The sequence below is a fragment of the Monodelphis domestica genome, chromosome 1 (genome assembly GCF_027887165.1).
Source record: "Monodelphis domestica isolate mMonDom1 chromosome 1, mMonDom1.pri, whole genome shotgun sequence".
NCBI classification, from domain to species: domain Eukaryota; kingdom Metazoa; phylum Chordata; class Mammalia; order Didelphimorphia; family Didelphidae; genus Monodelphis; species Monodelphis domestica.
Genome location: NC_077227.1, coordinates 570,145,843 through 570,163,768, shown reverse-complemented (window position 1 = coordinate 570,163,768; position 17,926 = coordinate 570,145,843). Strand labels below are relative to the sequence as shown.

Genomic DNA, 17,926 nt, shown 5'->3' with positions numbered 1-17,926 from the left:
TATGCATAGATATCTAAATGCAAAGATCATATATATAGATATATGCTTGCTGTTTCTCTATTAGAACACTAATGCCTTATAAAGATTATTTCTTCACTAGATTCATATCTCCAGTGCCCAGTTCATTGATTTAGTGATGGCAAAAGGCTTCTCCCAAATGCCTAAACACTAAACCTTGAAATCATCACGAAGTCTCTCAGTCACCAAGTCCTTCACCCTTTCTCTCATTCACCCCTTCCTTTCCATTCACACATTCACTACCCCAGTTCTATAACCTCTTGCTGAGACTATTATAACAATCTCCTAAGTGGTCTCTGCCTCTACAGTCTTTCAATCAGTCCTATATATCACTACCATCTTCCCAAAACATAGATCTTATTTTCGGTTATTTGTTCAAATAGCTTCTTATTATAAAGTAGGTAAATTCTATCTCCTAAGGTAACTAAAACCAGCAACATGGCACAAAGGTACCTTTTCTAGCTTTATCTGATTGTCTACATTTAGAATCATAATTGGAAAAATATCATAACTGGAAAGAACTTCAGAGATCAGCTATTCTAGCATGTACTTGACTGAAACTGGTCTCTATTAATTCCCCAGTGATAGTCATTCAGCCTCTACTTGATGACCTCCTGAGGTGACCTAGTTCACTTTTACATAGCTCTAATTATGAAGTGTATCATAAAGAAAAACTTCCTAAATCTGCTTCTCTATGTCTTTTAATATATTGCTACTTTTTATGTAGTTTAAGGTCAAGTGGAATGAGTATAATCACTCCAAAACTTTTTTTTCAAATAGCTGAATACAGCACTATGGCCCCCAATGAGTCTTTTCTACATTAAGCTGAACATTGTCAATTCCTTCAACCAGCCCTTAAATAATGGCCTCCAGGCCTCTTTCCATCCTAGTCAATCTCCTCTGGATATTCTCTAGCTTACCAATTGTTTATTCAAATATAATGCCTAAAATGAACATAAATCTCTGTTTTTATATAAATCAGGTCTAATTAGTGAAACATACAAAAAAATTCACATTCCCCTCATTGGAGCCATTGTGTCTCTCTTAATACCCTAGGATGACCTTACCTTGTTGGCACCATGTCATATTAGTGACTCAAATTTAACTTGCAGTCCATTAAAACTCAAATCTTTGCACGAAAATTTATTTTACCCTGCAGTCAAAACAGATCTCAGTCAATGCTCTCCAAATCTCTTTTCTTATTCCCTCAGGGGAGGGACCATCAGCAACATGGCATAAAGGTAACTTTCTAGCTTTATCTCTGATTATTTACCAAATCTGAGTCACAATATAACAACCTCAGCCACAATCTCTAATTCTTATGTCAAAATCCCAACTTTGAAAGCCTAATATAAATGCTGCCTCTTTTATTAAGGCCTTCCAGACTCATACCCTAAATCTCTGATTCACCATTTTTCTAAACTCTTAATTAGCATTCTGACTAGACTTCTCAGATATCATGTATATTTCTTTCCTATATTTTAATTATTTGTATATTTGCCTTTTTTCCACTAGTAGAGTATAAGCTCTTTAAGGGCCAGTCCATCAGCATCTTTATATCACCTACAATGTGTCTAAGATGATACCTTAAAATTCAAAGTAGTAACTCAACAAATTTTTGAATGAATCACATTTTTACTTATTTACAAATGTAATGAACTATGTCTTTTCCTAAAGCACATTAGCATCAGAGAACAGGGATATAGAACCCTGAAATAGGGCCCACTGATATATTAGAAATACATATTTACTTTCAGAAATGTATTTCCTCGAGAATTATACTTCTATGATAACTTTCTTTAAGACTTTTAATATTGTTCCATACATATCATCACTTGTTTTCCTCCTCCTTGATTTCAATAAGCATTTTAAGAGCCATGGGTAATTTACCTAATGAACTTCATGTACTCTGCTAATATGTCCTGCCAATCTGCCTTTCCATATGACACACAGATTCAAGTTCCTTTTTCCTTCCTATCAATTGCCAAGTTGATAAAAATTTCAGGTAAAAATGAAAAAAATAGTTTGAGGGAGTCCATAATAAAAGTTAGTACATTACTGTTAACTTCTTCATCCAGTGCCTTAACTTTCCCTTTCTTCTTAATAAGCTGTATTTTACAGGCATTGGCTTCCCAGTCTTTGTCATTGCCTCCATCAACTCCAACACCTAAACAATCAACCAAAAAGGGAAGGAGGGGGGAAAGGTTACATAGTTGCTCAGGGAATGATATACATATTAGACTTAAAGAAAAAAAAAACAGAAAACAAATTTCTATAGAATTACTTAACATTTGGTTTGGTACCATTAAAAATGCATGGCCTAGAGATGGAAGGTCTTTAGGGCAAATCTGGGCTCAGACACTTCCTAGCTGTGTGACCCTGAGCAAGTCACTTAACCCAAATTGCCTTGATACCCTGCTGCCTTGGAACCAATACTTAGCATCAATGGTAAGTGGGAAGTTAAGGATTTTCTTAAATAATTGAATAAAATAAAATAAAATAATGATTAATAATGATGTGCCTAGAAAATAATGATTAAATATTTATCAAACTGGAAAGTTTATATTCAAGCTATATGCAAAAGACATTTTAGTAGACTGCTAAAAAGAAAATATTAAATACCTGCAGAATCATATCCTCTATACTCCAGTCTCTGAAGTCCCTTGATCAGAGTCTCTAAGATCTCTCTCCTCGTCCGTGGAACATGATAGTTCAGGTATGCAAATATACCTAAAAGGAAGGAGAATCAATAAATAATTATTACAGGTAAGCAAGAGAGGCTAACTATAGGTATTGCCAACTATACAGTTTAGAATTCAGTTAAACATATGCTAGACTCATAAAAAATAAGTTGAGATTTTCAAAAAACTTTCTGGCTTTCAGAGTATCATTTTGGTGGCTGAATGAATAGAAAAGCATTTATGAAGCATTTACTGTGGGTCAAGCACTGACCTAAGTCCTGGAGATTCAAACTGAAAAGCAAAACAGTTCTTGTCCTCAAAGAGCACATAATCTGGGAGCAGCAGGTAGCTTAGTGGATAGAGAGCCAGGTCCAGAGACAGGAGGTCCTGGATTCAAACCTGACTTCAGATACTTCTTAGCTGCGTGATCCAAGGTAAGTCATTTAAGTCCTGCTACCTACCTCTTACTGATTTTCGGCCTTAGAACCAATACCTAGTATTGATTCTAAGGTGGAAGGTAAAGATTTTTTTAAGAGCACATAATCTAACTGGGTAAGATAATTTAAAAGAATTTGGCTATAGAATGAAAAGGTCAAGAAGTCCTAAGAATGCTCAATCAGGATGGAAGGCAGATTAAAGGAGTCTTAAGTATAAATTAGCACATTAGATGACAAGAGTTGAGGAGAGAGGGTAGCAAAAGGACAAATGATATGGTTCAGAATTCCTTAGAATTCAGTGGGGCAAGATAGATGGCAAATCCTCCACCTTGCCAAAAGATCACAATTCTGCACATTTATTTGGTGTGAACAGCCATGTCTCCTCTAAAATTGGGAAGGGAAATTAAGCCTGAGGATACTGGGAAGGGGAAGAAGGGAGGGGAAGAAGGATTCTGGATTCCCTCCTACAAGAATAAGGATGGGAAGAGAAGGGCATCCCATGGTACTTAATCAAGTTTTCTAGCACCCAGCTATGTTCTGGACAACCTGGGACAGGACAAAGAGAAGAAGGGGAGGCTGTGTAAAAATTGGATTGGAATAGGGAGAGATCAGACAAGAATGGTAAATATAAGGATATAGCAATAGTTCAGACAACAAGTGATAAGGGCTTCCTAAGGTAAAGGCTGGGTGAGTAAAGGAAAAGGGAAGATATGCAGGAGGTGTTACAGAAATATAAATGGCAAGATGTGGGGACTGAATATGTATGAGTGAAAATTCAAGGAAATGGGTGCAACTGATAATAACTTTTAAAAACAAAATTATTAATAATCTGAAGAATTTCATATTGTGCCTAGAAAACATATGACCATGGGGGCTGCCTTAAAAAAGTAATAAGCTCCCTTTCACTGAAGTTCATCAAGAAAAGGTTGAATTACTACTTATCAAGTGGCACCTTGATACACAAGCACCTTAAGTCACAAGCAATTTGAGATATGAACAGTCATGATTGGGATTTTTTTTGCTTTAAGTCACAAGTGGATACTTGAATCATGAGCTTCCACCACCATCCAGTAGATAGCCTGCCAAACATCATTTCACAAGTTACACAAGGCTGTCTCATTTAGTGCGGTACTGTGCTGTGCAAGCATTTGTATTGAATTGCTTTGGCTTGATGTTAACTACCTCCTCAAAAAGCACAGCTAGGTACAGACAACCAAGAAATTGAAGAAGTTACAGTAACAGTACATGGAGGTTTTGCAGGAAATTAGTGAGGAGGAAGCCAAAGTGGATGAGGTAATTAGTACCAGTGAGATTAAGTAAATGTTGAGTACTTGGGAAAAAAATTAAAGTTTATTGAAAAGACATATCCAGAAAAAGTTGTTACAGGTCATGCATGCATTGGAGCTGTGTAATGACACTTGTTTCACACATTATCAAAAACATTCTGAAAGGGAGGAAGAAAAACTCCATGGAAAGGTTTTTTGTGGCCAGAACAGATTAACTGAATTTCCAGTAATTTAAATGGGTAAATTCAATTTGACACATGAGCAAACTGAGTTACAATCTTGGCCATGGAATGAATTTAAACTCATGTGTCAAGGTACCACTACAGTTACTTGATGGGGGAAAAAACAAGAAGAAAAACATTTGACTAAAAGTGATTTCCAAGAAGTGTCCTATGAATTAGACTTTAGTACTGAAATGGCCTTGATGACAAAGACTCTACAACTCTGGTCCTACCCACCAAGGGATCAGTAGTAGCTAAGAGATTCTTACAGATTTCAGTTAACTCTGAAAGTCCATAGGAAAGACAAAGTATAATACAAAACACTAGATTTTTAAAGGGGTCTTTTAAGATCAACATGTAAACTGTACTGGGAAGCAGATAATGGAGGACTTCTGGATATTCTTTCTACCGGAACAGAGATGCCTACACATGTACTCCAGTAAAAATCTAAAATTAGCATAGAATAATAATAATAACCAAAGAAGTCCAATGAGAAACTATAAAAGTGATTTCTTTAAAAACTGAAGAAAAAGTAAACCAGAAACCCAAAGGCAATAGGAAAGAAGGCCTGCCAGCAAAGCCAGTCTGCCAGCATACACAAACAAGACAGTAGCCTCCCAGAGTAACTGGAAACCAGCCAGAGAGGTGAAGCCTATAAGGATCTGTATTCTGAGACAATAAGAATAGAGGGTCCCACAAGAAAGCTCTGGGGTATTTAAGAAATCCACATCAGATACCTTGGAAATGAATAAGTACAATCAAAACTAGTCTGGGCATAGTAGCATTCAGACTAGGACATCACAGCACCAAAGTCACTAAGGTTCCTAGCATTCCGTGCTGAGATAGCATAAAGGCCCCAAAAGATCCAATGTTCTATAAACCTTAAAGATTGGTGGTGGAAGGGGAACAAGAGAAAAAAAAGGGAGGATGTCTTATCAAGAACACAGAGTATTCAGGTTGAGACCAAGAAAGGCAGAACACATCCCACTCAAAAGCAAAGCAAGACAAAGAGTCTAGAACCCTGTTACCCAGCTCTAGTTAAGTAACTGAGGCTATAGAGATTAAAAAACACAAGAAGATACAGAGCACTGTAAATAATTATAATAGATTCAGAAATACCTCAAAATCCAACCTAAATAGAATACTACATAATAACTGTAAGCAGATACTCAAAGGGGAAAAATGGATATTCCACAGGGATTATATGAATACCTAAAAGAAATGAGCAAAGAAATTTTACAAAATAATAAAATCTCTGAAGAAAACAAGTGGAAGAATACATAGCTTAAAACAGAAAATAGTAAATCTTACCAAACTATGAAAATTAGAACAGATAAAACAGAAATCAATAATTCTGTGAAACAAAAAAATTAGAATGAAATAACTAAAAAGAAACAGAAGAAAATGTAAGACATCTGATATTTAACTTAGAAAACAGATCAAAGAAAGATAATCTAAGAATCATTGTACTCCCTTGAAAATCATGATTCCTTCTCCCAAAAAACAGTCTAAGCTATATTTCAAGAAATTATAAATAAGGACTGCCCACATCTTTTAGAACCAGAGGGCAAAGTGAAGAGAGACCTAAAACCTGAAAGTACTGTCAGTGGGAGCAGGAGAGAGTCACAAGAAGCCTAGGGTGCCCTAGGAGAGGAGTGAAGTTCCAGGGGATTCAGAAGCAAGCAAGATTCTGATTACAGATATATGGCTAGGAATTGGCAGCACTGACTAGTAGGCTCAAGGGGGTCCAAATTCTGCAGCACTGATCTGAGATGCTCCCTTGGGCCCTTAAGAAGGGAACAGTCTGAAGCTTACTGACCCAGGGCAAGGATAGGCAAGTGGGAGGGCCTATTTTTATATAGGGTCCTGAGAGTAAATAATTTTTTTTTAATTTTTAAATACAATAAAATTTTATTTAATCATATAAAAACCATTATTTTAACTTGGGGTTCCTACAAAAACAAATCCATTTGATCAAAATTCTGACACTTATCAGCACTATGAGTACAAACACACCAGAAATAGAAGTCACCAAACACTATTTTCTTCTTTATCTTCCCAAAGTACCTACAACCGAGCCTTACAAATAATATATACTCAATAAATAGTTTTGGGATGATTAAATTAGAAAATTAAATTAGAAAATGTAGCCATGAAGCATAAATACATATAATTACATGAACAGAGGTAAATATAAATGAAATAATGTTTGTTTGTTTTTTAAGTAGGGGTATTGCTATGTAAGGCATACAGGTGGAATAGTGGATATAGTGTCCAGCTTGGATTCAAGAAGACCTGATTTCAATCCAGTTTCAGCTACTTCTATCTGTGTGACCCTGGATAAGTCATTTAACTGTGTTTGCCTCGGTTAGCTCATCTGTAAAATGAACTTGAGAAGGAAATGGCAAACCACTCTAGAAACTTTGCCAAGAAAACTCTAAATGGGGTCATGAGGAGTTAGACACAACTGAAACAACTGAAAAACAGCAATTGTTATCTAGGCAAGATTAAAAAACTTAGGTTTACAAAAAAAGTTTAAATCTTCTATATTACTTTGTTTGACTTGTAAAGGAAGTCAAAGTGTTTCACTGTTATGAACTTTTAAAGAAATATGTCTAAATTTACAAACCATATAGAGGAAATACAAAAAGCAATTTCCATAGAGAATTGCAAGATTAAGAAAAATATATCTTTCTTCCTATTCTCAATTTTTAAAAATATTTCCTAGATGTCCTAAAAGTTCCAAAGTAACCTTTGACTCTGAAATTTTACATAACATCATATAAAATAAGTTTTATAGAATGGATATGTATGTATTACTTTAATGTTCACAAAGTACTTTATATCTATTATCTCATTTGATCCTCATAACACTGAGAGAAAGGTATATATTATAATCCCCATTTTACGAATAAGGAAAAAATGTGAGAACAGTTAAATAACTTGGACAGGGTCAACTCACACAGACAGCAGGTATCTGAGGGAGGATTTGAAATAAGCCTTCTAACTCTACCAAACAGTCTCTAAACAGGTAAGTAAAGAAAAAGAGAAATATACCAGGTGAAAATCAGTAAATATAAAAATGGGAAGAAAGACCAATAAAAAGCTGTAAGGACTCTTCTACACATTGGATTTCCTGATAATAATCCAGAACTATGTAATTAAGTGCCAAGTAAACAAAGTAAAATTATAATCTGAAGTTGTAGAGAAATGAGTCATTAACTAAGGAACCACTGACAAATTAAATTTCACAATCCACCTAGAAAAATGCACATAAAACCTTTGTGATACATGTTATACATCTATGTAACAGGGGAAAATGCCTCACATAATAAGGTTATTTTAATATTTTAATAATAAAATACCACTGGATATAGAAGAAAAAACTTGGGTAAAATCCACTCAATACAAATATACTGTTATGACTAGATTCTGGTAAATTTGTTCTTCTTTATTCTGATAAATCATCCTCAAGAACTCACCTCACTTCCCCAGTGATAATTACATGTTCCATTCATGATAGAGAGGAAGTAATGGAAAAAGTAAACAACATAAAGAACAACAAAATTAATGTGAATGCTATGTAATTATATTGAGCATCTTAGCCCTGGAGGAGGGGAAGGGAAGATTTCATGCCTTGTTAGAGAGTGTGTTTGTCGGTGATACTGGGCAAGTCACTTAATCTCTCATTGTTTCAGGTTCCTCATCTATAAAAAATGACAGTTATATTGAGTTACTTCTAAGGTTCCTTACAGGTCTAACTCTATGAACCTATGCATTTTTTTAAAAAATCCAAAAAAGGAAAAACATCTGGTAAAAAAAACTGGAAACTAAGGAAGTTACTATGTATTGTAGAAAGTTATAGTATATGAAAACAATGGAGTATCACTGCCCTATAAGAAATGATGAAGAGGATAGTTTCAGAAAAATCTGAAATAACTTAGATAAACTTATCTTAGAGGGAAGTGAGCAAAATCAGGAGATGGGAGGGAGAGAAAATTATTTTTGTTAACTATAAAAACTGAAGTGAAAAATATCATGGCTTTCTAATATTATAATAACATCTGCTAGATGGAATAACATTATCTGCTATACAGGACAAGAATACCAGAGTAAGAATCAGAAGCCCTGGATCTTAGATCAGGTTCTGCTCATTCAAATATACCTCCATTTTCTTATCAGTAATATCTTGAAGAGCTTGGCTATAGAATCATTAACATCTTTTCTAGTTTTAAAATATGACTATAATATTTGAACATGGATAATTTATGATAACAAGGTGGAAGGAATAGACTTTTTCCTCTTGCAATTACAAACAGAAAAATCACTGCATTTGACACAAAGTTTTTTATTTATTTGGTTAAAGAAGGTAATTTAACCAAATAATTTTTCAAATAAAAAATGGTTCAACAGTAAATATTTGTTCTAGACTAATTTATAGTTTCATTTAATGGCCAAAAAAAGGATCAAATGATCCATTCTGTAAGGATTAAAATAGGGATTTTGACAAAAGAGCAGCATTTAATAATTTAAGTTTTACTGAGAATATAGTAGAGTTGTAAATTAATATTATCCCTTTAAGCCAGAGAAAAGAAAACTAACAGCTTTTAACAACTAACAATTTAGTTTACTACCTAAAAATGTCTATATCTACCTATAACTACTACTAATAACTGCCATTAGAGAAAGTCCAGTTGATCACCCCTCAGCTAAGCTCACGAGGCATAATCAATATATAGATATAGATATATAGATATAGATATAGATATAGATATAGATATAGATATAGATAGATTAGATAGACAGACAGACAGATGATAGATAGATAGATAGATAGATAGATAGATAGATAGATAGATAGATAGATAGATAGAGAAATATATCTCCCAACCACCAATTAATCACCAATCCACACCACTAGCAACCAACCCCCAATGATGAACTTACGCCCAGCCACCAACTTCCCGGCAACTGCCAGTCCTAACTGTCAGCAATGCGCCCCCCCCCAACTGTCAACAACTGACAGCCCCCAACTGTCAGCAACTGACAGCCCGACAAACTCACGCTGACCAAGCAGGGGGCTCCCTGGTTCCTACTTCCTGTCACAGAGCACTGGTTAATCCCTACACATCTCTATGGTAAGAGGACCTCCAGGTCCCCTGTTAAAATAAAAAATGAATAAAGAATTACTTTTTACAATTCCCCTGTGGTCCTTTGAGAGGCTAGACTCCCCAGTGGATCAGTTAAATATAACTAACTTATACTTCTAAAAATCTTCTAGTTAAAGGTCCCTATAATATTACACTAACAGAAAACTAAAACAATAATAAGGAAAAAGGAAATAAAAGAAAAAGAAAGCAAAACCAATGGTAGGTAGGCACATTGACAAAAAGCCAATTAGGGAGCAATCCCCTTTGGCATAAGAAATTTACATTCATGAAATGCATTCAACTTCCTTCAGTTGAATCAATACTTCCCATAGTTCCCTTTAGATCTTCGGATGCAGTGTAGGTTTCTTTATGGCTTCTTAAAAGTTCATTTTTCTTGACTCAGGGAGTTAACAAATCACATCTTGGATTTTACAAAATACAATTCCCAATTACAAATAATACAATTCAAAGTCTTCAAATTTATGAAAATTATACTCTATGGAAAATAAGAACCTGGAGATATCAATTTAAATCTAACAGATACTACATAAAAAAGTACACAATCTAACAGGTAATACATTAAAAAAGTATACAATCAATTCCCCCAAGACAGGAGTTGACCAACACTTATAACACTTTGTAACACTTATCATTTACTTATTTTAGCTTTTCTCTATAGTCCTACAAAAGTATAATAATAAATATTTCTAAACAGAATACCTGCCAGTACACATATCTAAAACAAAATACAAATTCTATACCATAATATAAATTATACACTTACCCATTGGCTAATGGATGACTAAACTCATTCTACTGTAAAATCAAAAAAAAATTATTAATACTGGTATCATGTGCTTCAACTACAAAGAAAAATCAAATATCCTAAAAATAAAAATGCCAGAGTTCAATGTCAGTGAAAAATTGCGTCCAGTTGCCTCTGTAGTTTTATCTTCAATGCAAGTGACAGGAAACAGTCAATCAGTTTCAATGGAAGGTATTCATTTTACATGGGAATAATGTAGCCACCAGGTCTTTTCTCCAATTTTTATATAGCTTTTAGAGTGGTTAATAGTACTTTAAATGGATCCTTCCCAGGCCAGCTGAGTTGCCCCTGTGAGCTGAAGTTTCTTATATATACTTTGTCTCCTGTGTTAAGATCATGAAAGGAAAAGTCTATAGGTTCTGCTTGTTCTACAGCTCCAGATTCTTGAAGTTCTCTTAATTTTATTTGTAAATCCCATATATAGGAAGCAATAGAAGTATCTCCCCCCTAGCAATGATGTGTATGCAGGGGGAAAAGGCTTAAAAAGTTCAAATTAATTCAGGCCCTTCTAAGGCAGTGAGTTTTATGGCATTATCTGGAAGCTTCAGTGTCTAAGAAGCAATCATAAGAAGTATGTCCGATTTTCAGGGTTACATGCAGTTCATTATTATGTTGGGGAGAATGGAGTAGAATACCTTGTGTTAAGATATCAGTGTCCTGGAAATCAAAGGTTTTACTTTCTAATTCCAGAGTCCTTTAACTGTAAAGGATAATTTTAGCTTTGTGACCTAAACTATATTAATTATTGATCACCGTGAATATCCCAAATAAAAATACCAGTCAGCTGGAAATTTATGGTGATTAAATTAATATAGTGGAAAGAAATTAAGAAGAGGGGAGAAGGAAAGGGTGTAGGATTTCTCCCGCATGGCTTATGCCAGGGGGAAGATTAGAGGCTCTAGGAAGATAAAGTTTTGGAGAGTAAAGGAAGAAGGAATCATCCTGAACTCCAAGAGGGCTCAGCCAAGATACCTGAACCTGAATTAGCTCAAGGGCAAACTCACTGCCAAAACCCAGACAAATAACTGCCACCACTCCAAGATGTCCACTTAGCACACTGCCAGTCAGAGCCACCTCTCCAGGAAAAGAGACAGCCGAGAGGAAGTCCCGCGGGGGGAAAAAAAAATCTAGACAATTCTACCTCCCTTTCCTATGTCTCCCCCGCACCAATCATAGCCTAAGCTTAACTTAGGACAGCCCAGGAGTCTGTCAGCTGTTTCTGATTTGTCAATTTCTCTATCAAAGGCCATCCTCCTAAACAATCAATCTTCAAGCAGGGTTACAGACACTCCCAATTTTGTATACAAAGTAGGGTGTAGTAATGCAAAGTTCCCAAAACATCCCTGATGCTGTTAGAATAAGCATCTTCATTGTTACAAATCAGGAGATAGCTAAATCCAATCTTCCCATCTCCCCTTTCAGACCATCATAAAGGTCCTTAGCCATTTCTCTGGGTTTCCTCTCAAGGAGGGGGATCTCTGCCCTGAGTAATGCATAGATGAGCCCCATATTGGAAATACTGTTGTAAATTATCATTTGCCTCATTTGGATTAGTAATTCTAAATGTGTTTCTATTGTTGTTATTGTTTCTATAATTGTATTCATTTCTAAAGTTATTATTACTAGAATTCCCATTATTTCTAAAATTTATGTTGAGTACCTGATTCCAGTTTCTATTACATGACTCCTTTTAAGTAACACATTGGTGTTTGATTTGTGCATTCTTACAAAGAAGTTATGACCACTGGTCAATTTGCTTTTTCTCTTTCAATTTCCTCCTTTAAAATTTTAATTTCTCTCCTTAACATCTCTCCTGTTCTCATCTTTCTTTTCATGGCTGTTAAATACATAAACTACTACTCTCCTCAATTCATTAAGGTCCATACTAGCCCAATTGAGACAATTGGTCTTAAAATAGTCTTTGACCACTTTACAATAGTTTTTCACAAACTGACTCCTTATTTGCCTGACATCCCTTTCTCTGGTAAGATCCAGGTCTATACATCTACCTCCCAGATCAATATGTCTATCCATAAATTGGGACGGATTTTCATTGGGATTTTGTTTAAAATTTTCAAATTTCATTCATGTACCAGGCCTATCAGAGCAAACTCTCATTGAGGTTAATAATGCCTCTCTAGCCTGGCATAGTCTTTTGTGTAATCTTGCTTCTTGTTGGGGTTCCATTTTGGATCTTACAGAAGCCAATGAAGTGTTCTCCTTCCCTGAGCCTGATCGACAAGAGAGACGATTTTATTTTTCTCTGTCAAAAAAGCTTGGAACAAATTTTCAATATCAATTCATCCAGGATCATAACTACGAAAAATGTTCTCTAGCTTTGTAATAATCATAATTGGCTCAACCTCAAAAGAGGGGATATATTTTGCTTGAATCTCTCAATATATTGGCAGGGGGGGGCATTATGCCTTATGTGAGATTTAAAATGGTTGAGGTCTTAAACTGTAGTGACTAAAATGGTGGAAGATATAAATTGTGATAGATATAAGAGAGGGTGAGTAAATTTGACCACAGAAAATATGTTTCACTACAGTGTCTTGGTTTTAAATCAAATATAAGGTGGTCACCAGGGAAATATTCCCAATTATTCAAATACCCAAGTCAACTGGGTTTTATAGAGATTTTTAATTAATAATATAATGAGGAATTAGAGAAAGAGAGGAAGAGTAGGAAAGGAATAATTATGAAGGGCCTCAAGCCAATATGGCCTAGACCTGAGTCTTAAGAGAGAGAATCAGTCAGTCAGTCTTTTAACACTCACCACAAGGTCAGCCTAAACAAGGATTCTAGTGACACCAGGCCAGCTCCATCTCAGCTGACTTCACCAGAGAGCCTTCCAGCCAGAGACTGTTCCAAAAGGCCTCTCTCCAGAGCCTCCAGAGGGACAGAGTCCCCTTAGAGGAGCTCCAGGGAGACCTCCTTAGAGATTGTCCTCCAAGAGCTTCCCTTCTCAAGAGTCTCTCTCAAGAGATTCTTCCCAAGCAATCCTAATCAGAGATCCTCCAAAAGGATCTCCCCTCAAGAGATTCTGCTTTTTCTTATATAGGGGTTTTTCTCCCATGTCAACTCCCCTAAGTCCCTACATCTACCAATCACTGTAGACGCTTTCCAAAGGACTACCCATCTAAATTCCTGCTAAGTGGACCAATCTCCTCAGTAAGTCTGAATCAGAAAAAATGCAGCTGTGTCGACCAATCTCCTCAGTAAGTCTGAACTAGAGAAAACACAGCTGAGTCAACTAATCTCATCAAGAGAAAACTTGCCCGACCCTTTTAGGTACCTAGCATCCCATTGTATCAATTCTAAAAACAGGCCTGGCTCAAAGAACTCCTTGCTTTATTATAAGCATGGGTCCAAGTACATTCATTGTTTAGCAAGGAGTTTTCTCTCCTAAAGCAGTCTTAAGTACAGGTAAAGTAAAGGTCCTCCCATAGCAAGGAGTTTTCTCCCCTAAAGGAGTCTTAAGTATGGTTGAAGTAGAGGTCCTCCCATTTCTGGTCCTGGCGAGTTCTCACATCAAAATGGGGTATGTTTCTCAATAGGGAATTTGTTCCAATTAAGAATTCCCCGATGGGGACATTTTTAACATTCACAAGTCTGAGAGATTTCAAGATTTACACTTAGCAAAATTATATCTCCACTCTTATTAAAGGTGGGTACTACTTTTAAGGGAAACAGGTATGTAAATGAATTTATTTTCAGTTTCTGCCTCTTTGCTTTGTGTTTGAGTTGCCATAGAGCAGGTAATGGGTGTAGGTGGGGAAATAGGTTGAGTGGAAGGAGTTTGGGTAAATTTAGAGATAGTCAGAAAAGGACGAGGAGTTGAGGTGGTTTGAATATGAGCAGAATTGAGAGGAACAGGACTGGACAGAGAATGAGTTGGCTCTAATAATTAGGGAGTGTTGAGGGATAAATCTCTCTTCTAATTCTGGGGATTTTTCAAGCCTTTCTCAATGCTTTTTACATAAGCTTTTAGATCCCCAAACTCTCCTCCAGCTTCTTCTCAAGCTCACTTGAGTTTTTTTCAACATGAGCTTTTAGTTCAGCTTTAAGGTCGAACAAGTTATCTTTTTGTTTTTTCCTAAGGAATAGGTAGAATGCCAGGCCTCCTATCAGTATAAGTACAACTAGGAACAATGCTATATAAAGCCACTGTGTAATATTGTGTGGATAATAAACCATTTTAGATAGACAAGAAACAACATCACAACTTGAATTAAGACTACTCAGAATAATACTTATTTTAATTGTTAATTTTGTTTACAATTCTACTTTCTGTGAGTAGATGGTGCTGTCTAACAAAGGATCAATAGCTATAACAGAATTAACTGCTAGGAAATTGACTTGGGGATAGTTTCAGCAAAAAGTAAAGAAAATTATCAGGGTTGTGGGTTCGAGGTTCCTTCGTGGTCACCAATTAAATGTAAGGATCAAATTAGGGGTTTTGACAAAATAAAAGAGCAGTTTTTAATAATTTAAGTTGTAATGAGAATATAGTAGTAATAAATTAATAATATCCCTTTAAGCCAGAGAAAAGAAAACTTCTAGCAGCTTTTAACAATTAACAATTTAGTTTACTACCTAAAAATGTCTATCTACTTATAACTGCCACTAATAACTGTTGTTAGAGAAAGTCCAGCTGATCACCCTTCAACTCAGCTCACCAGGCAGAATCAATATTATCTCCCAACCACCAACCCACACCACCAGCAACCAACCCCCAACAACCAACTCAGGCCCAGCTACCAACTTCCATGGCCAGTACTGTCAGAAACTGTCAGCCCTGTCAGCAACTGACCCACCCCCCTCCACCCCAACTGTCAGTAACTGACAGCTTGACCAACTCACATTGACCCAGCAGGGGCTCCCTGGTTCCTGCTTCCTGTCACTGAGGGCTGGTTAATGCCTATACATCTCTATGGAAAGAGGACCTCCAAGTCCCCTGTTAAATTAAAAAAGGAATAAAGAATTCCTTTTTACAATTCTATGACTGTGGGCATTGCTCCAGGGTACTTAAGGGTCCCATATTTACAAAAATACTTATAGCAATTCTTTTTGGGGTGGCAAGAACTAGAAATTGGGGGATATTCATCAACTGGGAAATGGCTAAATACATTATGGTGTCTGGATGTGATAGAACACTACTGTGCTATAAGAAATAATGATGGGATTGGTTTCAGAAAACCTGGGAAGACTATCAACTCAGGTAAAATGAGCAGAACAGAAAAACAATTTACTCAGTAACAGCAATGTTTTAAAGGTAATAGTGGGGCAGCTGGGTGGCTCAGTGGATTGAGTCAGGCCTAGAGACAGGAGGTCCTAAGTGCAAATCAGGCCCAGCTGTGTGACCCTGGGCAAGTCACTTAACCCCCATTGCCTAGTCCTTACCACTCTCCTGCCTTGGAAATGATAGTTAGTATTGATTCTTAGGCAGAACATATGGAGGTTTGTTTTTGTTGTTGTTGTTTTTTAATAAATAAAATAGAAAAGTAAAGAATGAGATGGAAAAAAACTGCAGAGGGAAGATTCAATAGGCTCAGTGTTAGCAAAAAGAAAACTCCTCTCCCCTCAACTCCATGTCTTTTTATCAGTTGTTACCCATACCTGAAATGCCCTCCCTCCTTACCTCCAGGCTTCCCTCAAATGCTACTTTCTGAACCCCACTACTACTGTTAAAGTTTTCCCTGCATTTACCTCCCATTTACACTGTATGTCTCTTGTATGTAGTTATGTATGTAAGCTCCTCAAGGGCAGGGACCTTGTCTTCATCTTTTTTCTATCTCCAGAACTTGACACAGTTCCTTACCCATAGAAGTAAACTATGATCCTCAGAACACAACGTACTACAGTGAAAACAATGATCTTAAGGTTAGGAGGAATGTGCCTGTGTTCAAGTCTCAGCTCTAATTCACTACCTATATAACCATAGGCAAGTCAGCCTCTGTGACTCAAATTTCCTCATTGTGGCACTGCCACAGGATAGGAAAATATAAACTCTAAAGTGATATGTAATGTAAATATTAATTATTTCGCCTTATAAATGTCCTTTAAAATATTCCAAAAGTTTAGAATAGTCCAAACGAAAATTAGCTGCCTGATTTTTTCCAAGAATCAAAGCTTATTTTTTAAGTAATAGATTATTTTACCAGAGAATTCTTAAGATTTGATTTATATATGAAAAAATAAGATTTAGGTTAAGTTATTAGAAAGCCACAGTGATATATAAAAACTGAGCCATCAATGAAAGATTTTTAAAATCTGGGAGAAAAAGAATGATGATTTGAAATTTTCACTTAGACATTTTTACTTGGTTCCTTAGACATTCAAAACCTAAAGGGCTTTTTTCTTTTCTTTTTGTAAGGCAACAAAGATGAGCTAGATATTAGCCTCAGAATCAGACAGGCCTAAAGGCCAAATTCTGCCTCTGCTATTTATTAGCTATATAACCTGAGCAAGTTACTTCATCTTTCTGAGCCTCAAATTCCTCATCTATAAAATGAGAATAAACGATAGTGTCTTTGTGAGGTTCAAATGGGATAATATATAGAGTTCGGCAAATGTTTCCGTTTTGGTCATTGCAAACCTTAGAAATCATCTTAGGTACTTGCCTTTCCCTACCAAATCTTCTCAGTTGTCAGCTATTGAAAGTCTTCCTCTACATTTCTCATATTCATTCCTTAGTCTCAATTTACAGTGATACCACTAAAGGGGAGATACTTCTCATCTCTTGCCAAAACTATTGAAATCCTCTTCTAGCAAATCTAACTTCTACTCTATAACATAAGTTTCTAAAATCTTTTTAAAGCACCAGTCTGATATCACTTAAAAACCTTCAACTGTTCCCTTTTGCCTATGGAATATAACTCAAAGGTCTTTGACCAGACATTTCAAGATTGATATAATAAATATGGCTCCAACCAACCTTTCTCTAGTCTTCTTTGACATAATTCTCCTATATACATTTGTTTCAATAAAACTAGACATTCCCTGATCTCATCCTTGTATTCCCATTCAAGCCATTCTCCAGGCCTGGAATTTATTACATCTTTATCACTTCCTGTTCAAATTCAATTTAATTCAATAAACATTAATTAAGCATTTATCATAAGCAAAGCAAAATGCTGGGTGATAGAGACAGAAAAATAAGAGGTTCCCTGCTCTCAAAGACCTTCTATTTAATTTAAGAGGGTAGAATGTGTACCCCCAATAGATGGGAGAATGGGAGGAGTGAAGAGCTTAAGACCCAAGGTTCTAAGCATTTAGGAAAAGTCATAAAACTTTCAAGTAGG

The 17,926-nt window shown here is 35.9% G+C and overlaps 1 protein-coding gene across 5 annotated transcripts in view; it reads right to left on the bottom strand.

Annotated features, from left to right (window-relative positions):
- The window catches only part of GFPT1 (glutamine--fructose-6-phosphate transaminase 1), a 92,707-nt gene that overhangs the window by 64,511 nt on the left and 10,270 nt on the right, over positions 1-17,926 (bottom strand). For 3 of the 5 annotated variants that reach the window (XM_007476275.3, XM_007476273.3, XM_007476272.3), the window contains exons 2-3: positions 2,641-2,748; positions 2,078-2,185 (exon numbers count right to left, since the gene is read on the bottom strand). In XM_007476275.3, coding sequence (XP_007476337.1) covers positions 2,078-2,185; positions 2,641-2,748 — 216 coding nt within the window. Of the gene's footprint in view, positions 1-2,077; positions 2,186-2,640; positions 2,749-10,577; positions 10,610-17,926 lie in introns of all 5 variants that reach the window. The other 2 variants (XM_056813443.1, XM_056813444.1) reach the window with 1 other exon arrangement.